General features: G+C 32.5%; 1 protein-coding gene across 3 annotated transcripts; it reads left to right on the top strand.

Annotated features, from left to right (window-relative positions):
* Positions 1–18,842, top strand: LOC148629594 (serine/threonine-protein kinase PLK1-like). 3 transcript variants are annotated; one of them, XM_088554125.1, is made up of 12 exons: positions 1–209; positions 402–831; positions 5,431–5,538; positions 8,521–8,637; positions 10,093–10,310; positions 10,553–10,648; positions 10,915–11,190; positions 12,584–12,704; positions 13,316–13,508; positions 13,721–13,883; positions 16,407–16,656; positions 17,114–18,842. In XM_088554125.1, the coding sequence occupies exons 2-12, from the start codon at positions 622–624 to the stop codon at positions 17,321–17,323; spliced, it is 1,962 nt and encodes a 653-aa protein (XP_088410251.1). In that variant the 5' UTR covers positions 1–209; positions 402–621; the 3' UTR covers positions 17,324–18,842. The 3 variants fall into 3 exon arrangements, with proteins under 3 accessions (XP_088410251.1, XP_088410252.1, XP_088410253.1); XM_088554126.1 differs by having other exon boundaries at positions 1–198; XM_088554127.1 differs by having other exon boundaries at positions 1–158.
* Positions 18,843–21,247: the final 2,405 nt, after the last annotated feature.

Genomic DNA, 21,247 nt, shown 5'->3' on the forward strand with positions numbered 1-21,247 from the left:
TCAAAATACAGGTAAGCCCATTGTTAGTATCGGCTTCCAAATGGGTGACATCACATTTACTGGTATTGAACACAAATCTCTCATCAGCTGAGTTGAACAAGTTTTCATTTGCTATCCTGACAATGAAAAGGAAATACTGGTTTAAGAGTCGATCTTGTGTTAGTGTTTTATAGAGTTATTTGACAAATTCCATCATAGGTAAATATCAGGTAAGAAATTTAGATCAATTTTCGATAGGAGTTTTATCAATACACACATTAAACTTCTGTGTATTCTTTCAACACGTTGTTCTGATTTTAGTAGTAATTCTCTTATCTCCAACGTTGTGAAAATAGGAACTGATTTCCTGTATTTCCTGCTAACCAACTGGGTTGCCCTGATAACACGGTCGTCTTTTTCAGATTCACTCAGGCAACAAATTAGAAAAAAAGTGTGTAAAAATTGAGAGGCTAAGCACATCTGTTGGGAAGATAGACTAGATTACATCAACATAAGGACATAGAAACTATGTGACGGAAGACTTTAACTTGTCAACATCCGATCTCTCTTCCTTTGTTTGTTGAACACGCAAGAGCAAAATAGTTATTATTTTGAGACGAGGAGTATACAACAACTAAACTAATGTCTGTGGACGTTCTACCACCGAATTCTGGGCATTCTATAGCCCAATACCCTGTGAATGTGAGTGATTCTAGACGTGTTGATAGCAGGACCAGAAGAAAGCTAGCAGATCCAAATAACAGGATAAACATGGTCCATTTTGATCCTAACTACATTATTTATGATTCCACAACAGATACAACTTACCTCAGAGGACGTTTATTAGGAAAAGTAAGTTATGAAATAGAGTAATTTTATGATTTAACTCATTGGTAGGGTTGATACATTACCTTTGTTGGGTGGCTGTACGTTGGTTCTGGGTTCAAAAATCAAAATGAAATGACAACAACAATGACAAAATGGTATGACAATCAGAACTCTAGTGTTTCGAAACAATACTTTTTTATATAAGAAAAAATTGTGTCCTTGATTTTTCTTTGATCTTTGATTTTTAGTATATTAAACGCGAAAATTTAAAGTACTTGAAAAATACTTTGCATATACTGAATGTTTGTTTCGCCAACGACGGTGTTACTCTTTTATTCATATAGAAGATAGTTTGAGTTGTAATTTTTATCTTGTACCCTTGTTTGACTTCCCCTTGTCAACCTGAAATACTAGTTGTTTTAAATCATGTTTTTGTGCATGTTGTATGTGATTTTATGTAACAGTATAGACCGGGCTCCAGGCCATACAGGTTGATCGGGCATCGATCATTTTATGGCAGAATTATCTCCGAGTCGATAGTCCTGCTCTAAGAACTTATGTTTGTACCCCCTCCCTCCATTTTGGGAAGGGAATGGAGGTAATGGGATTTGTACGTATAGTCGGTAGCTATATCTATTTGTGGAGCCCCTATTTTAAACTTGTTTAGATTATTTGAGTAAAAAAAGGACATTGTTCAAAATTAAAATAAGAAGATAACCTAAAGCAGGTCCCGAAATGCCTAAAGAATCTCTTAGGTGAATAGCTGGACTCTATGGTTTATGTAAGCGATACATTTTGGTCACGCTGCATAGAAAATGCAAGCTTGCTAAGTCTTCTGTTTCAGAAACGTGTGTATGCTGTATGTAGGCTTGCATTTTAATGCAACTAAAATTGAATATATATTTATTAATGATTTTTTCCACTGTTTTTCATAAATAAGGTTTGCTCATGCAGTCAGTTTAAAGTGTTTTACATTGATTTCCAATGCCATGACTTGTCTTGATCTATAGTTACTTCAGTAACAGGTTTTATTGCATATTGTGCATTTATCTCGTATAATTTAACGTAATAAAGGTATTTTTTCTCTTGCTTCCTAAATTATAAATTCTCAGTATGGGGTTAATATATTTCGAGACGTATTATGGAAACTTACGAGTTTTATATTCCTTATGTAAGATAGGTTGGTATGTTAGCCAATTGTTCCATTTTATTAGTCTCGTTACCATTTAATGTTTTAGAACTATATCAGTCCAGAATCAATTTTCTTAAGCCTTTGATCTGTAGATAAATTATGTGCTAATTTGAAAACCAGTCCCCTGCGGATTACCACACCTTTCCGTGTCCTGCAAGTAGATGTCATTGCGTTATCTCTGAATCTATCACATTATTTCATTTCCCCCTGGGGTTGTCACAGTACAATTGAAAACACAAATTGTATGAGAGTGAAATGTTTTCGTTTGTTATGAAGTATTTGTTGACATTGTATTAAGATGTCTACCTGTCTGTATCGCCTGCCATTAATTGGGTTATTTCTATTGACCTGATTATCGCACCTGCTAAAACAATAATTACCCAACAATTTATTTCCCCTTTTGTTACTTTTTGATGGCCCTATCAATACCATTCCGTGAACAATATAATGGACTATATTTAACATTACTTGAAATCGAAATCTTTCCCAACATGAGTGATAATGCAAGAAAAAAAGAATAAACAATGTGTGATTAACACACATGACAGGATTGGGTGTCAAATGTTCAATAATGGTCTTCACGATAGTTTATTATAAAATTAATAGTTTGAATATACTTCTTTACAAGATTTAGAATAACTATTTTAACGGGAGCTTCATTTCTCTCTTTTGATAAAAGAATCAATTATATATTTTTTTATTCGTTAATTTTAATTGCTCAATGGTAATCCATTTATTTTCTCATGATTTTTTAAAGAGATCAATATTTATAGAAACTGGACCAAACACAAGTAACTATTGACTAGGGTGATTATCGACATTCCTACAGTCTTAAAAACAAAGTTACAAAGTGACCCACGAGGGAAATATCTGATATTTAAACATATAAACTATTTAATTCCACATATATTACACAGACTATGATAATCAGTTTTATAAACACAGAGCCCACATCGTCCTTAGTATTAGGGTATGTCACCCCTTTATCGATCTCATCCATTCAAATTCTGACTCATTCATAAAATTTAAATTTAGGTTAAGATCCATAGAATCGTCAGATAACCATATTACTGGGCGTATTTACTATTTTTACCACTTCCTCTCGATTATTGCAGTTCTCACATTTTGCATTGACAGAAATTGACTTGACTTTCACATGTTTGGTTTCAACATTGTACTGCACAATGATAGAAAGAAAGAATGAAATCATATTTTACCTTCTTTTGTCTTTCAGTAAACCACAAAGATTTGCCTTTTATGCAAGACAGATGAGAAAGTACAAAAAAAACCTGTATCATTAAAACTTGGTTGACAGAGTTCATTACCAACATCAAATATATCACCTAATTTCTTTGTTCTTGTTAAACCTTAGAATAAAAACTATATACTAAATGTACACGGCAGGGTGGTTATGATGGGTTTCGGGTTTCTGTTGAAGGACATAATGACTAATTCCACATTCTAGTTGCGGACAAAAAGACTGTTGAACAATGTAATAATCACCAAGTATTGTAAAATTAGCTCTTATTTAAAGTTACATACCTAAAAAATCAACCTTAGACCTACATCAGCGTCCGGAAATACTAATTCATTGGACCTAATACACATAATTCTGTAGTTTCATTGGATCCAATACACAAATCTTGTAATTAACTCCATTTACAGTATATGATTTTTATCAGTAAATTGACCAGCGAAACTTGAATAAATGATTTTTGATTACAGGTTTCAAATTTCTTTGATGAAAACTTTTCGTTGCGAAAGATTGCGTGTTAGTACATTAAAACAACGAAAATCTGAAATACAAAACTCGATGAATAATTACAAAAAAAGCTTTTCCTCGGTTGTGACCTCAACTAATGCTGTACTTGGCTTTGCTCGTTTAAGCATCTTATCGGAATTCTGTATTCTATCTGATAAGGTATCTAATGACCCGAAGCATCAGAACTGACAGATAATGTTATTAGTCGATAACGGCCCAACGAAACAAGCACCTGTTTTCTGATGCCTGTTATCACTTTGATGGCCGACTTCAGAGAGAGAAAATTGATAAATAAAATATTCGTTGCTTACAGTTCACTTATATGCATTATATCAACAATTATAAATCATTTGGAAACGTAGATAGTTCCATAGATGTGAATACAAGACCCTGGATCGGCCCTTTCACAAAAGGAGCATATCTTTGTCCGTATGCATGTGTTTGTCGAAGGTACGACCGTGAACAGACATTTCAGTTGCAGAACTTTTTAATTATTAAAGATATGCCCATTTGTTAACTGACCGGAGTAAAAAACAAAAATATTTAAATTTCCTGATAAAATATTTTTGGTATGTTTTAATAGATCATAATTCTTTAATAATTAATATTTTCAGACTTATCCAATTTTTCCTTGGGCCTATTTTATATTTTGCCTCGAATTTTTAAGGTTATTTAAAAGTTCATAGATTAAAGGAATTACCATGAAGAAAATATTTAATCGCGTCGAAGTCTTTGTGGAATCTAATATTTCATTTTAAACACATGTATAACATATTTCTACATAATTGCTTCGATTGCCTTAAGATTTTTTTTATTATTGAAGGATTTCTTTTACAAAAATTCCTTGCCTAAATAGAATTCAGCATGCAACGTAGAAAAAAAGACGTTCTTGATTTTGTCTAAAATGAAGGGCTTTCCAACATTTTACAGTTAAAAAACGATTAAATGATATGTTCAGCGCACTAAATGATATCACTGGAAAATGGGTCATGTTATATCTAAAACCATATGTTTTATGAATTATGAATCTTTTGCACCCCAGGAATCTGTTTACAAAATTTCTTTGTGAAAGAAACTGTGGGAAAATAATTCATTCAGCCACTTCAAACACGTGCAAAACTAACGCAAGCTTGCACCAAGAGAAGTAACAACAAACTTCAGCTGTTGAAGTTCCTGACCTTTAGTTATGCTATATGTGACAAATCATGGTGAACCATAGTATGTTTCGTCTGACCTATCATTTCTATATTTCATTTTTTAGCTATCTGTTCACACATAACTATAACATCACAGTAAATACAGACAAGTAATTATTGCCCTTATTTTTTGTGTCTGGGCGGTGCAATGCTAAATAATCGTTTTGAATGCATGTTTTTTTTTTTGTTTTCTTTGATCTCTTACATTCAGTACATTCCACTTGTATGTATTGATACATAACAATTATGTCTCCTAGCTAATTGTTAAAAGTACATAGAAAATTACTTAAGTTTTTGATCTTATCTCGACTGCAGATAATTTCTCCTTTATTTCTATAATTAAAGGGTAAAGTACAAACCATTTTGTTAACTTTGGTGCAATTTATCAGACCTTTTCTAATGTTTGATGGAATGTGAAGATCTAAACCACGAAATAAACAATACATAATATTACGTTTTTGATTTTTTTTCAGGGTGGATTTGCACGGTGCTATGAACTTCTAGATCTGAATAGTAATAAAATATATGCAGGAAAAATTATTGCTAAAACTAGGATTTCCAAACCTCACCAAAGACAAAAGGTTAGTCTTTATGGAATTTAATCGAAATCATATGATATAGGGCCATTGATCATGTTTGAAATATTCAAACGCATAGTTAACATCCCTTTCCAGATAGCTCTTTTAAATAAGGAAGAAAATTGATCAAAAGTGTCAAATTGCAGTTTTACTTTACCTAAAGCACATACTTTTTGGCATATTTCAACAATCCACCATAATTGAAGATGTTTAGCTGTGTAAAACAGAGAGCAAGTGTCTAAGGGCCAATATTCCCATGTAAACAGAAAAAAAAACAAAATTTTAATATTTCATGAGAAAATTCTCATATAGTATCAGATTTTGTGATAATCAAGACACACCAGATGTTTATGATATATTTCATGAAAGTTCCTTGTCCTTGTACTGTAAATATGATAGGTAACTAATACTTCAAGATAATTAACTGACTGTGCATGTTTCTAAAGAAGAACTGCACACGTGTGACCAAAAGATCAATCAGCTTTGATGTTAAAGGTATATTGAGGTATTTTAGGTATGTAGTTATTTCAGGTGGTTGTCTGGCAATACACATCCATCTACCCAGCATGCCTTTACATGCAGGGAATAAATAAATTTGAACTAGTCATTCAGGAAAAAAAACTAGACAAAGGCAATTAAAGTTATAAAGCATAGTCAAGTCTTTTTTATTGGCTGTGTAGATGTGAGATTTATCTATTAAATCTAATTGTTTGTTTGTCTTTCATAAAAGACATATCAACATATCAAAAAGTATGTTGACTAAGATGGGATGACAAACTTTATGTGAAGTCGGGGTAGTAAATTCTTCTCGTCTTTGTACACTTGAGCTACTGAGCTTTAATCTCTTTCTGACAGAGGTTTTAACACAGTTTGACCCCCTTTGTTGTATACACGCATTGTCATACCGTTAAAAGGTTTTTGGGCCTAATATGTTAGCTGTATGATTCATTAAACAACAAAGTCTCGGATGAGGCTGTTCCTTGTATGGTCAAAGACCGCATACATTATTGTTCCTGATTCTTGGGACGAATATAATTTGATTTTCAAAACTATTCTACTATACGTTTGACTGTTAATAGTTCAAATGATTGATGAATAATTTAAGATATCGATTATGCAAACAGCATAATGATAGGGGATTTCAACTCTGGACATTTGAACTAAATAGCTTTATGACAAATAAAACCCAAGAGCATTCTTAGAAGATTGAGCAATATAGTCACTGAATATAGTTAGCGATTCAAATTTCATTTGTTGTTTGTCTTTAAAACAAGCTAAAGTTTGTAGGGAAAGCAGCAACAATAACAAAAACAATCTTATATATAAGTGAATATGTCATTCCTTATTTTTCTCTCCAGTTCCTGTTAATCCTTTCTTTGTTCGTCACAACCATTGACATTACATATGTCCTATTTATAGCGCCACAGTCTACAGATCATGTATATCGCCCAAGGATAAGTAACAAGAAATGTGATAAAACATTACAAATTTCTGTCATATCATTAATATTTATGTACATTATTGTAAAATATATACTTCTCTCTAAAACTAAGCCACTCTGCCAGATGTCATAGACAGCTAATTTCTCGGTTCAGTGTTCATGTCTTGAGTTATTTTATCAATCTTTACCCTAAAAATATTCATTACCGTCTCTCATTACTAATGGATGTTTGTGGTAAGGGCGAAAAAAAACTTTCTTTCCTTTGTACAAATGAAGCAGGGAGATCTATAAACAACTAGTGTGACAACCGTTCCATGCTTCCCATTTTACACACTTTTGTAATTATAAATAAACCAAAAAAGCTCGAACAATTGTAGTATTGGTGAAACTCCATTGTAACCGAATTAGTTGATTTGCTGATATAATCATGACGCAAGTCAACGAAGGACGTGGGAACTCATAAGAAAAGTCAAATTTATTTTGGATGAATAAATCACTCTCTTTTACTTAAACCCATTAGTACAAACTACTTCATTAAAATCAACAAAATTGTCACCAGTTTAAATGGACATTTGAATATTAATTGAAGGAGCTGAGACACCTATTTTGTAAAGTTTTCAACTTGAAGTCTTTGTTCATTTTGATATATCTCTTATTCCATCAAGTTGGTTTAATTCGTCTATTTCCGACTATTAAATTAACATCGAATTTTAAGATCCATGGCCTAGAGAGGAGGCGTACAATTTTATAGTGATTCAGAGTTTGTACAACACAATGACTTGAAATCGACATATATTGTTCAGTTTGTTTTTGTTACTGATACAGCTAACAATTAATGTACACATTTGATATATTAAAATACACTTTCCTTTGTTGGTGTGAAAAGAAGGAAGTGCTTTCTTGTACAGTTTCGGTTTAGATTATTTTTTTCAATCTACCAGGGTTACGAGTAATAATTTATTGACACAGTTGTCATTACTGAAGGAATGCATTGACAATGTAAGCATTTACTGTCAACGTTATATTTGTAGAGGGTTAATTCATTTAACCATTTACTTTAATTGATTTGCTTTAACTACAATTACGGAACAATTTGAAATATCCATAATAAATTAGCTTTTAAATAATATACCTGTCTTGAGGCTTGACACAAAACCAGAAATATTGATTAATGAAGGAAAAACCCAATAAAGTTGGAATTTCTGATTTCTATAGAGACCATATACATGGTGGATCTATATCAGAAAAGAGAACAAGAGAACAAGAAGATAACAATTATCACAAAGTCATGTTCATTGTGTTTCTAACACGAGTTTTTGTTACTGTTTCTTAAGTCGAAAGGTTAGACACCTAAACTTCAATCGGACTCGAATTCTCGTCACAATACTAAGTCTTATAATTGGCAGTATTGTCCGATTATATATTCTTTTTATGACACAGATTTTGTGTTGTATAAGCTCTGTCCATTTTTCCGTATCCATTTATCACATTGAAGCAGAGGCTAATATCAGGTTTGCAATCCACTTTTTTACTTTACTTTTCAGATTATGAGAGAAGTCGATTTACACAAAAATTTGAAGCACAAACACGTTGTAGAATTCCATAGTTACTTTGAAGACGACGAAAATGTTTACATTGTATTAGAAAACTGTCCAAGAAAGGTAATGGTTGATTTATGTATTATTGTTTCATTGAGCCTAATAAAGTTGTCAATAAATAATATACTTTCATTTTAGGTTGTCTTGGTGTATTTAGATATGTTGTAAACATAAGTAGTAATATAATATCAATTACTATTTTACATTTAAGTACATAAATTATGTTGATTACAGTAAAAAGAAAGCGTAGACTCCTTCTAAGATGTACAGTATATAGACATACACAGTTTATAGTTTGAACCCATTTAACCCTTTAGTCTACGTGCTCTCAGATTGTCTTTGTTTGGAAAATATACCAGTTGTAAATTTGTCTGATATTTATCTACGGACATACTTATCCATACTCTAAACTGTTGTTAGGATAATAAATCCCCATCTACATAGATATCAACCAGTTATTCAGATTAAACCGAATCCGAGCATGTACAGTCATCAATAATTCAGATCTTTTATACCTACAGAACAGCAAGATGATTTGAGTGTCGCTGACTGAGCAATGATTAAAAAGCCTTAAAGGCATGGTTAAATATCTTATTGAAAAAGCCCTAAAATGACAGATGATATACCATTAAATCAGATTTTCTATACATTAACTGACCATAATCTTTTTTGAAGTAAATTGATTAAGTTTACCCTTTATGAGATGTTATACAATAAAAGTTTGTTCCCGTTGCCCTTTATCGGAAAATAATAACGGATCCAAACAAAACAGTCCCATTAGACTCGGTATGGTAGATCAGTAAAACATCTGACTTCACACTAACAAAAGGTGAAAATCTTATCACTTTATTCCGTCTGTAGTCAAATCAACATTATTTACAGATCCAAAAACTGTGTTTGGCAATAAAGTGTTGATTTAAATTCTTTCAAAGATTTAGTAGAAAATCTATTTCCATTCAAATAGGAAAAAGGTTATGACTCCCTAAATCTTGTCGAGATAAATTTTAAATGAATGAGTCAGTGAAATTGAAAGACATGTTAACCAACCAACACGGTCGATCTTAACACACAAAGAACCCAAAACAAGGCCGCACAAAATATTAATAATACCGTTTTGATTTCATGCAGGCATTGTGTACATTGTAAAACCCACTAAGGTAAAGCAGACAATACTAACAATTATTTCGGGTAAATATCTGCCTTGCATACTTGAATATTCTTTTGAAATGAAGTTCCAACATTGCTGTGCTTAACCAGATCACGGACATTAACATTCGCAATACCTAATCATAAAATCAAGCGAAAGGGAGTGTGAATTGCACTGCACTCGACACAAATCAACACATTGTGGGTATGTCCTTAATTGCAGATCTAGAAGCGCAGGTCTTTGTTCGGGTGATGCAGTGTGTCTCTTGTACAAACGAAGGGGTGGATGAAGTAGTTGTGTTATCTCACAATGCTTTGAGGTCTGTTGCGAATTTCACATGTAATTTATAGCTCTGATGTTTTCTCTTGCAGTCCTTGGTTCACATGCTCAAACAGAGGAAAACCCTAACGGAACCCGAGGTCCGTTTTCACCTCAAACAACTAGTCAGTGCCGTCAAATATGTACATAGTCAAAATGTAATACACAGAGATCTCAAACTTGGTAACATGCTCCTAAACGATAGCATGGAGCTGAAAATTGCTGATTTCGGTTTGGCCACCCGGATAAGCTATGAAGGAGAAAAGAAAATGTGAGTGAATGAAAGTCACACATTTCAAAGTTTTTAAAAATATCTTCGCCTCCATTTTACTAATTTATAAGTAGTAAATCTTGCGTGAATTTGTAGCGCATCATTTTTTTACAATGGTCTTAGTACTTTTTATATGATAACAATTTTGCATGGAGAACGAGAAATGCAAGAACTTGAAGTGTGGACAACATTATCCTATCGTAGGGCATGATGTTTCTTGAATGAAAATGTTTTATTTTTAGGACTGTATGTGGTACACCAAATTACATTGCGCCAGAAGTGCTACAGAAAAGAGGTCATAGCTACGAGGCAGATGTTTGGGCCCTCGGCTGTGTCACGTAAGTATTTAAACCGTAATACATGTTTATAACAGGTGAATGTCTTGGCAAAGTTGCATGTCTAAAATGTCAAATGGTGTCCCAAGTACAGGTTTAAAGTTGTTTTATTACATAATATCTTGCTTTGATAATAATTTTTTTGTAATTTTTACTCGTTTTCTTTTTGTACACACCTTCTATTGCTCTGAGCATTGTAATATTTTAAACGTATGTTCTTTTAAACGAACACATTTTGTCAAGTATTACAGTATACTTTTTATCAACAGGTATGCACTGATGGTTGGCCGACCTCCATTTGAGACAAGTACCTTGAAGGAAACTTATGTCCGTATAACCAGTAATAACTACACCCTTCCCTCGAACCTGTCTCAGTCTGCAGCAACCTTCATCCAAAAGTGTCTCCGTCACGAACCTGATCAGCGACCAACAGTTCAACAGTTGCTTTCAGACGAATTCATCTCATCCGGTTTTATGCCAAAATCGTTGCCAGTCTCTTGTTGTACAAATGCCCCAAAGTTTGCTGTATACACTAGGTTGCCTAGGTACGCTTTCCATGTCTATTTTGTTAAAACACTAATAAGTATCTCTTACCCTTTTATGTTAGGAAACAATCTTCGATTTTTTTACAGGTAATGCATTAATTAAGTCAATACGTCATTTCTGTTATATTTGCAGCTGTAATCATTTTCAGGTACTTATTAATGCATGTGGTTTAATGATTTAACAACGAAAATGAAGGTCAGCATATGTAAAAGCATTACCATTAATTCATCTATAATGTTCTTTGGTCATGTTTGTTTTTGCATCAGTTCCTATTTAGGTAAGAGATAAAATCTAGACACAGTATAAACAAGCAGTATATTTGGACCATAATCTATAACAATCAATATAAGTTATAAATGGGATTATTTAGATTTTAATCTTCAAATTGAATGTTTACTCGAGTTTCATACATTTAAAATTTTAAATTTCAAATTGATTTCCACTGCCTTATTTGCTTTGAAATACCAGTTCTCTGTGTTATTGTAAAGAAAAGCTGGAACAATTATTTTGCATTGTAGATTTTGTGGCTTTAATCAGTGGTACGTTTCAAAGATATGATTTCTCAAAACGGTTTAGTCTATCAGAAATAACACACGTTTAAGAGAAAATGATTTGATTGTGATCCATGGCAATATCTTAAATAATGGTTAAATGTTCTGTAAAAGGTTTAAGATTGGGCTATACCACCCATAATCTGGTTAGCAAGGTAAACCTGGTTATATGTAGATATAAAGAACCTGTTCACCACCCATGTCTATCACCTCCCTTAATACCCTCTTAATCGGCTTAGAAAATAAAAAGCTTACAATAAAAGCGTCAAAGTATTGTGTACCAATACAGCTACACGACTAACCAGAATGCAAAAAATTGAACCACTTTCAAGTTTTATGTTCATAATACATGCGAGTTTATAATCAAATTTTAAGGTGTAATACCATTAACAATTATTCTACATCCATAAATTGTCTGTTAGACAAGGTTAATAATTAATAGTGAATGACATCTAGAATTTGAATAATGGTATACATATCTGTGGCCCTTTTCACAAAAAATCGTAAGAGTAAAATTAGTCGTAAGTTATGACGTCACAATACTTTTATTTACTATGACGTCATAACTTACGACTAATTTTACACTTACGATTTTTTGTGAAAAGGACCACTGATGTTTTGAAATAAGACTTGAAACAATAGCATTTTTTTTCAACTATCAGGTTGTGTAAATGTATATATAAATTTAAAGGCATCAACGTTTATCCTAATTGCCCTTTGTTTACTATACAAGGCCAACTCACACCTGTTTCTTTGATATTTTTTACCTTTATATTGTAAACTTTCAAGCACTTCTTTTAATCTGCCTTTTACATAACTCCTTTATGTGTATTATTTATAGGCCTAAGTCATATGCAGTGTCAGACAACAAACAGGACCAGGTAGACAGAATTACTTCATCTATGAGAAAGATTGAAATCCAAGCTAAACCAGAACATCCTAAATCTGAAAAACAAACTGAGGTAAGATAAATCTGAAAAAAAGGCTGAGGTAAGGTGAATGGTTTGTGATGCAAGTGTCCAGTTGAAAAACATTTTACTAAGATGTGTAGATTTTAAGGCATAAACAGTCATATATGTAAAAAATATTTACAAAATCTCTAATATTTTGACGAATTTGGAAACTCACTATCAACTGGCAGATTGAGTTTTGTCAGTAGTTTTCACAGTATCATCCACCATGCTAATTGACAAACAAATATAGTGTTATAGCTTCCTTGGCGTCCTTGAAATAGGAGTTATTTTTATATGCCTACTTAATTCAGCAACATAAATATTCCAAGATATTGCATAGCCGATTTTCCTTGTTTGAACCCTGTTATTTAAGAAATATGTAATAATATTCGGAGAAATTGCAATTTACCAGATTGTTTTATAACATATGTATATATAGAAATGAAAGAATGATGATACATTTACAGTAGAGTTTTCCACCTTGCTTATATTTGAGTTTAAATATTACATTATGAAGTTCTTATATTGTATTTCACATTGATTTCAAAGTTTGATCTGTAATAAGATTATTTAAGAAAAGTCCTTTTGAATGGATAAACTCATATTATACTGTCTTATAGATTCAGACAGTGAGGGTCACATCTCCTGCCGCCTTTCCAGCTATCAAATCTCCTATTCGAGAATTAGAAAGATCAGATTCCCCACCATATACTAGAGATTCTCCTCCCTACTCAAGAGGTAACTCACCCAAGCCAAGATGTGCCTCAACATTATTAGACGTACTCCATACGTGTTTGGAACATATGCCGAAAGGTAATACTGCATTAATACCATATTTACAGCTACCTACGCCTGTTGACAACAAATTAAACGTTCGATGAGATTCAGAATGAATTAAATAAATTTGTATTTAAGTGTAAATATAGTCATCATACTTATTGAGTTGATTCAACAAAGCTTGTTCATGTCAGGTAATACATCATTAAAATGATAAATGAAATATATTGTATTTTTGTTTTCTTTAGATGTCAGCTTCAACCCAACTCCACTGAGTGATCCGTGTACTGTGTGGGTGACAAAATGGGTAGACTATTCCAACAAGTATGGCTTTGGATTCCAGTTGTCTAATGACGTTATGGGAGTACTGTTTAATGATACTTCCAGAATAGTCATGTCACCAGATGGAAGGTGAGTACTGTTCAGTTATACTTCTAGAATAGTCATGTCACCAGATGGAATGTGAGTACTGATAAATTATACTTCCAGAATAGTCATGTCACCAGATGGAATCTGAATATTGTTCAATTATACTTCCAGAACAGTCACGTCACCAGATGAATAATGAGTATTCATCAATAATACTTCAAAATTACTCATGTCACCAGATGGGTGTTGCGTTTCACTGTTACTCATTTAGATGTAGAATTACTGTCAGCCCATTAACTTGATAACAGGTGCCATGTTTTCATTTAAGTTGTGGTTTTCATTTTCGTTGTGTTTGGATAATGAATTTGACATATACTTGAAACAATGTTTTCATTTTTGTCGAAGTTAAGAGAATTTCCTTGGTTCAGTTTAATTGTGTCAGTTACTCCTGTTTGTTCCATTATTACTCTGTGGTTGAATTAAGCCCTGATATTCGTCATCTTTAAAACTTTGTTTTCCATGAGTTGTAGTATGAATGACTATATATGACTGCCCTTTTGAATATGTGTAGATATCTTCCATGAATGAAATGTCAAAGTGGTTAATATAAAATGTCCGATATGTCATTATCAAATAACCATAGCCATTTGCCTTGGTTTTAAGGTCTCAATTTACAGTCTCCAGTGTTCTTTTCGAGTTTTTCTCACATAAAATTTGTTGTGTTGACTGCATAATTTATGCAGTTTTCAAACATTTAATTAAGTGTGAAAGTATTAATAATAGACGAATCATATTTGTAGTTTTTTATTGTCTCATGAATGACGTCATTAGATTGCCAACCTATACCGTAGTGATGACATGAAATGAGACAAATCTGTAGAAATAAACAAACATCATCACATTGATAGTGGCATACTTCATACGTCTTAGTTCTTGCTTTAAAATATACTTCAACGTTTTTGCTTTTTTACTAACATTCAAATCTTAGGTCACGTATCAAGAAATTTAATCCCAATTCTTTAATTTGATGATTAAAAATGCAATCTTCCGTTGTAAAAACATTGAGAAATGTTAGCTTCTTTGACAACGCCCCAACTGATTTGATATATGTACATTAAATGTCTAGAGATTGTTCTATTACATTGACAAAATTATGTGATCAGACAAAGATATAAAGTGTGGATTTCAATCGGTCTCTACCTGATCACCTTAGTTTACTATCTCATATCTTGTGGTGATAAATTCTATAATCAGGTAATTGTGTGTTCCTTCATATCACCTGTACAAGATCAATAATATTGGTCTAAAACTTGAATATTTGTTCTTTCTAAAACCGTTAGTGTACCTGTAATGAATTTGTTGATTTGTCAAATTTATGAATTCAGGCGTGCTTCCTTTGTGGTTTACTGATGGTAAACATTGAAGGATGTTTTTAACGATAAGATTAAGTGTTAAAAACCTGACGCAACAGGACACTTTAATTGACGAAAGATTAAAGAAAGCAATCAGACTGCATAGAAAGCTGGTTTTTAGAATATATTTTTTATCAGATTGATTTTTCTGGATTTTATATGATTTTTATTAAAGCCATCTATCACACATCAAAGGTGAAATGTTTTATCGATGTAGTGTCAATAAAGAAAACTTTAATATAGCAAGATACACATTTAAAACAGTAGTCATGAAATATTTAGTATCAATATGCTCCTTACATCTTTGATTTATACGTACCAGAAGCAACAAATCGGTTATCGAAGTTACTAACTCAGGAGAATGCATTTACTTTCATTATTTTAAATATAATTCCATGCCTATCTGCATCTGATGCTAAAGTACAATGTAGATACTTGAAGGTTTAGTTGGGTTATTCCTTTTCCTTTTTGTACTTTTATTTTCATTTGTGTATTGATGTTTGCTGTTCTTCTACTGTCCTAATGATCTTCCTGTCATTTTTATTGTCCACGATTTTCCCACGATGTTCCTGGCATTGATATGTCCACGATTTCCCCTCGATTTTCCTGGTACTGTTTTGTCTACGACTTCATTTCGATGTTACTGGTATTGTTTTGTCAACGATTTTCCATCGATGTTTCAGGCATTGTTGTGTCCATGATTGCCTCTCGATTTTCCTGGCATTGTTGTGTGTACGAATTCACCCGGTTGTACCTTCCATATTGCTATACCTGTCTTACATGGAAATGGATGTTTTTGCTTTTTTTTTGTATTTGTCTATATTTTAGTAGTATTAAGACAATTTGTTGGATTTCACGTACTATCCCTTCAATTATCAGGACACTACTAGTCGGGCGTTTAGTAACAGCAGAAGATAACCAAATAGTGATTCTAGTCCGTAGGTCTAGTTTGTTTCAGTTGCGTTAGAGAAAGGCATATCCATTTTTGTTTTGTTTCATATTTTGTATTAACCCCTTATGTTAGCTCTGATCCTTGTTTTACTTGTTGGTTAATTTTTCGTGTAGTTCCCATCCTCAGTTCGACATATATATCTGTTTATGAACCTTCTTTAGTTAAAATTGATTTTATAAAAAAAGGTTCTCATTTTTTCAGAACGATACAGTATTATGACATGACAGGGAAAATCTCTACCTACTCTTTAGACTGTGTACCCGAAGACTTAGAGAAGAAAACTACATTATTGTTATACTTTGCCCGATATATGGATGAACATTTAATTCAGGGTGGAAATGTTGAACTTTCCAAAGATTCCGATGATTCATGGTGTGGCCATGCCTATCTAAAAAAGTGGTTCCGTACTAACAAGGCCATAGTTCTATATCTCAGTGATGGCACGTTACAGGTAATATAGTGAATTGATTCATGAACCATGGACTTTCAAACTTTTAATTTTGTTTGAAAGGAAAATCATGTTTTACTTCATTAAACACTTTTTGATAAATGGATGTGCAAAATAATCCCTGAAACAGTCATGTATGACCACGTCAATGGGTGTAATGTTGAATAATGTAATCTGTGGTACTACAGATGTCAAAACAGGAAATAAAACCTTCTTTTTACAAAAACATAAATTATAATGTTATTATCTGATTATTTACATGTTTCCTCCCAAAAAAAACACGACTTATAAGTTTGTACTATAATACTTATACTGTAAGTTCTATACAAACAAGAAAATAATTATTTAGTATTACCCACAAAGTAAACATGTTATGAATATGATGTGTCAACCATACATTATTGTTTTTAATTTCTATGATGTGTCAGCGAAGTTACTGTAATACTATTCTTTTTAACAGGTGAACTTCTTCGACGACCATACAAAAATAATAATGAGTTATGTTAAGAATGACTACTTCGTGACCTACATTGACCAAGATAGAAATGCTAATACATATCCAATGGTTAACCTCATTCAAGACGGATGCAAGAAGGATATAATAGAGAGAATGTCATTTGCTAAAAGTATGCTAAAAAATCTTGTGGACATTGAAGGTGCTGATATTTAGCAGACTCGCCCAGAAGTAGGATCTACTTGTCTTTCGAATGGTGACGTCATTGCATTAATATGATGACGTCAGAGCTGATGATGTCATCTGGCGTGCATTTGATCATCACATGCATTGCCAGTGAAACGTTATGACTTTGTTTTCGATTGATCTCTTACACACTGGCACTGTTTACCACGTGTCTTTCATATGCAATATTATAAATCCATAATAATAAGCATAATCAAAGTATTTTTGATTGGACTAGTCAGTTGGTAAGGACTACTGCCATGTATGTTGATCGTCATGCATTTAATTTGTGGGTTAAATATTGTATCTCTGTGGCAGATGTGTTAAACAATGGGACCATGCCACACGATGACAAAAGTGACCACAAACAGACATAATTTCAGAAAGGGGCCAAACTATGCAGGGGACCATTTGATGGTTATTTCATTCATTAAACGAATTCATATCATCAATAATCATTGTCGTTTTCATATTTCGTTACCAAGGATCATTAATGGATTATTTAAACACCATTCAAACACACCTTACGGTGCCTAAATTTGTTTGCCTTTATCAATAAATACTAACAGTTAATGTAGGAGAAATGTCTCATTTTTTGTATAAAACCGTCCTTGCAGAGGTGCTTTACATGATCCGTTTTCGATCTCCAAATTTACGATTAGAGTTGGTATATAATAACAATAATGAACATCGACTGTAAATCTAGTCAAAAGTCTTATACGATATGTAAAGAAGTTAATTGAAGATCTGATAAAATTAATGAACCCTGGCAAAGGGGTATCAGAAGTGTTCCATGTACATCATTTAAAATTAAAAATAGCTTCACGTAAATCATACGTGCACTTTAGAGGAGAAGTTCATTAAGCAATAAAAAGCTTTAGAGAAAGATATATTTATTTGATATGAGCATTTCTTTGCCAGGTGTACAGTGATATAAATATCTGGTGCCAATGCAAACTTCAAGTGCTTTTTGTAAATATTGTAGTATAATATTTTCTTGATCTCAAAGTTAACAACCTATGAACAAGACACATGTTCATAAAGTGTAGGTTTCTCATGTTTAGAATAGTCATTTTGTGCATTTTGTAAATCTCGCCATTTCATTAAATAATGCATTTACTCTTTGTAAGGTAATGAGGAAGCTAAGTTTACAAGTAGTGTATTTGTCAAGCAAATAAAATGGAGATGTCGCGAAATACATAAATACTCCAACAGGGAATGTAATTCATATTCAACATATGTTCATCAAATTATTTTACTAGTTTGGTCTTGATGTTTTTTATACAAAGTTAAGAGCTCACTTTGATTTGGGAACTTGATGGAGAATGACACTGTATGATATTGTGTACTAAATCATGACATTAATCTGTGATATTGTTAATGAACAGCACAAGAGTTTGCTATTTGTTTTTGTTAAAATATAACGAAAAATGTATAAATGCTGATATGAATGTTTGAATGTGTTTAATAGCAGAAAGATAATTTTCTCGAAATAAAGAAGTTAAACAAATGTTTTAGCTTTTTTTTCTGATACTTTATATTGTAACCAAAATAATTAGAGAGAGAAGGAGGTACTTTATACAAAGAACTGTTTTGATAAGCGCTCGTGGGAGATCTGAATAAGAAAGAATACCACATACATCGCCTTCGTACTTATTTCTCATGTTGAGTTCCTGATAAACTTTATTATTCTAATATTTCACTAGGTGGTTTCTACTGTTCAAGCTCATTCACAAAACGCAGATGTGGTACTATTTTCTGACATGAGTGAGTAGTGCTTTAAGAACATACCTACTAATGGTGCGTGACAAAAAAGATTTTAAAAATTTCTCAAAAGAAATTTTAATTTGTTAAAACGGGTTAGAATAGGATGCACCTATTGAAATCAGAATTACACTCAAAAACCTGTCCAAGGATAATGTTCTCCTTTATTGGCTTTGAAACTTTGTTTGAACACTCCATAGTATATTATCATTCAAATACTAAATATTTAATATATTTATTTCGAATAGGTAAAAAATCGACCCCTAGCCATTTAGAAACATGTGAATAGAAATTTGAAACATATGACCACAAATTCAAGAGCAATACGACCCCAAATTGATTTGAACGAAATCAAAAACTACAAAAAAACGTTCTCTTGAATAAGCGGAAGTCAAAAGGTCAGCTAGGTTGTCATTTTACACGTTGATCTCGAAGAAATGTGTGTACAATGGTCCTTGGAATGATATTGTAAATCGTTTGGAAAAATGGATCACTGGACTTTTTTTCAAGATATGAAGCGTTATCACATTTCATGTCCTACTGAAAAGAGGACCAATACTACAGTCAAACCAATAGGTTTAAGGAATTTGTTTTTGGTTTCTACAACATAGTATATACAGCTCGAATATATCGAAAATAATATACTTATTCGATTTTTAATTGCGCCCAACCAACAGTCTTATATGATAGTCACTCTTCTTGGTAGGCTAAGTCCTACGGAGATCTTTGATACTTGGCCTTTTGGGCCAAGATTATTGTCTCTTTTGAAATAATACAAACATCAAGCAGATATAGACTTAAAATACAACACTGTTGATAGGGACTCGGTGCAATTTAACGTCTTTAGGGATGAAAATCTCTAGATATGTTGGGAAAACCAACATATTACTTTATTCTTCCCATGTCGATACCTAAACATACATTGAAAGAAGAGAGAAAACGGCATTGTTATGTGGAAGTAAATGACCCCTAAATATTGTTAAGAGATGGTGACAGCATATCAAAGCATTTATCCAGATCAAAGGGAAGTAACTTTTAATGATTAAATTGCATTTTATATTCTTTAACTTATTTTGTAACCACATATTATATTATGCAGGAAAAAAGCTCACAACGTTTGATTAATTCAAATGCTTGATAATAGTTTTAAATATTTTAATGTGGATTAACATATTTTGCCCCGTCTTGTTTATTTTCGTATTTCCCAATAACATTTTCAATTAAAATAGAAGCGTTGTCCATACGTGGCTGTTGAATCCATCAACATATAGTAGTACGAAGAGCTTTCAAATTAAGACTGGCAAAATTGCAAAAAACAACAAGCATTCTTGTTTAGAAAATATTAGTGATAATACTTCGTCTTTCATGATAAAATACCGATAAAATGTTATATACACTGCCCAATATTGACCTTATTTTTGACTTTGATACAAAACGTCATACAAGTTATTGTTTTTTTTTCAAATTGCAGTTGAATGTTTTGGCGTTCAAGTTCGAAGAATGTATTTCTTCGTCATCAGATTAAGTAGCACAGCCTTACCTAATCTTTGTTAAACCAGCACGTATAAACATTGATTCTGGTTGTTGTAAAAATGTTAAATATGTATACATTGGAGTATGATATAAAATTGTATAAAGTTCATTTATACATAAATAATGAACTTAATTACTAATAGGATAATTAATTGGAAAGAGTATACAACCGAAATATGATCATGAGTACCGAAGAACGCCTAGATTTAAGGTTACAGACCACCAATTCAACCAATGAGCATTTGGAACGTACGCAAAAATAGTCCTACGCAGAAATTACCCCTGTTCCTCATAGTGCTGTGAAAAAAGTTCTCATCTTATTTAAAAAATTTAAACAGTTTCTGAAAGGAAAAACATTTCTGTACATTTTATAGGTGCATTTTGCTTCTTGTGATGTGAGGCCTAATCTCCATAATGATTTTTAAATATACCCCTATCTTGTGAAAACACTGGGATTTCCCATGCTATTTATAGACCCTTCACTTCTGGTGACCAGTACTGCACTGCAAGTCTGCTAACCCCACATGCCATTCTGAGGATTGTGAGCTGACATATGTAGAATCATGCTGATATATAGTCCTCTGCAGGTTAAAGTTAAGGTAAAGTCCAGAGAAGCCA

The sequence above is a fragment of the Perna viridis genome, chromosome 1, assembly GCF_037379345.1.
Source record: "Perna viridis isolate PV_CMFRI_1.1 ecotype Kerala chromosome 1, ASM3737934v1, whole genome shotgun sequence".
Lineage (NCBI taxonomy): Eukaryota > Metazoa > Mollusca > Bivalvia > Mytilida > Mytilidae > Perna > Perna viridis.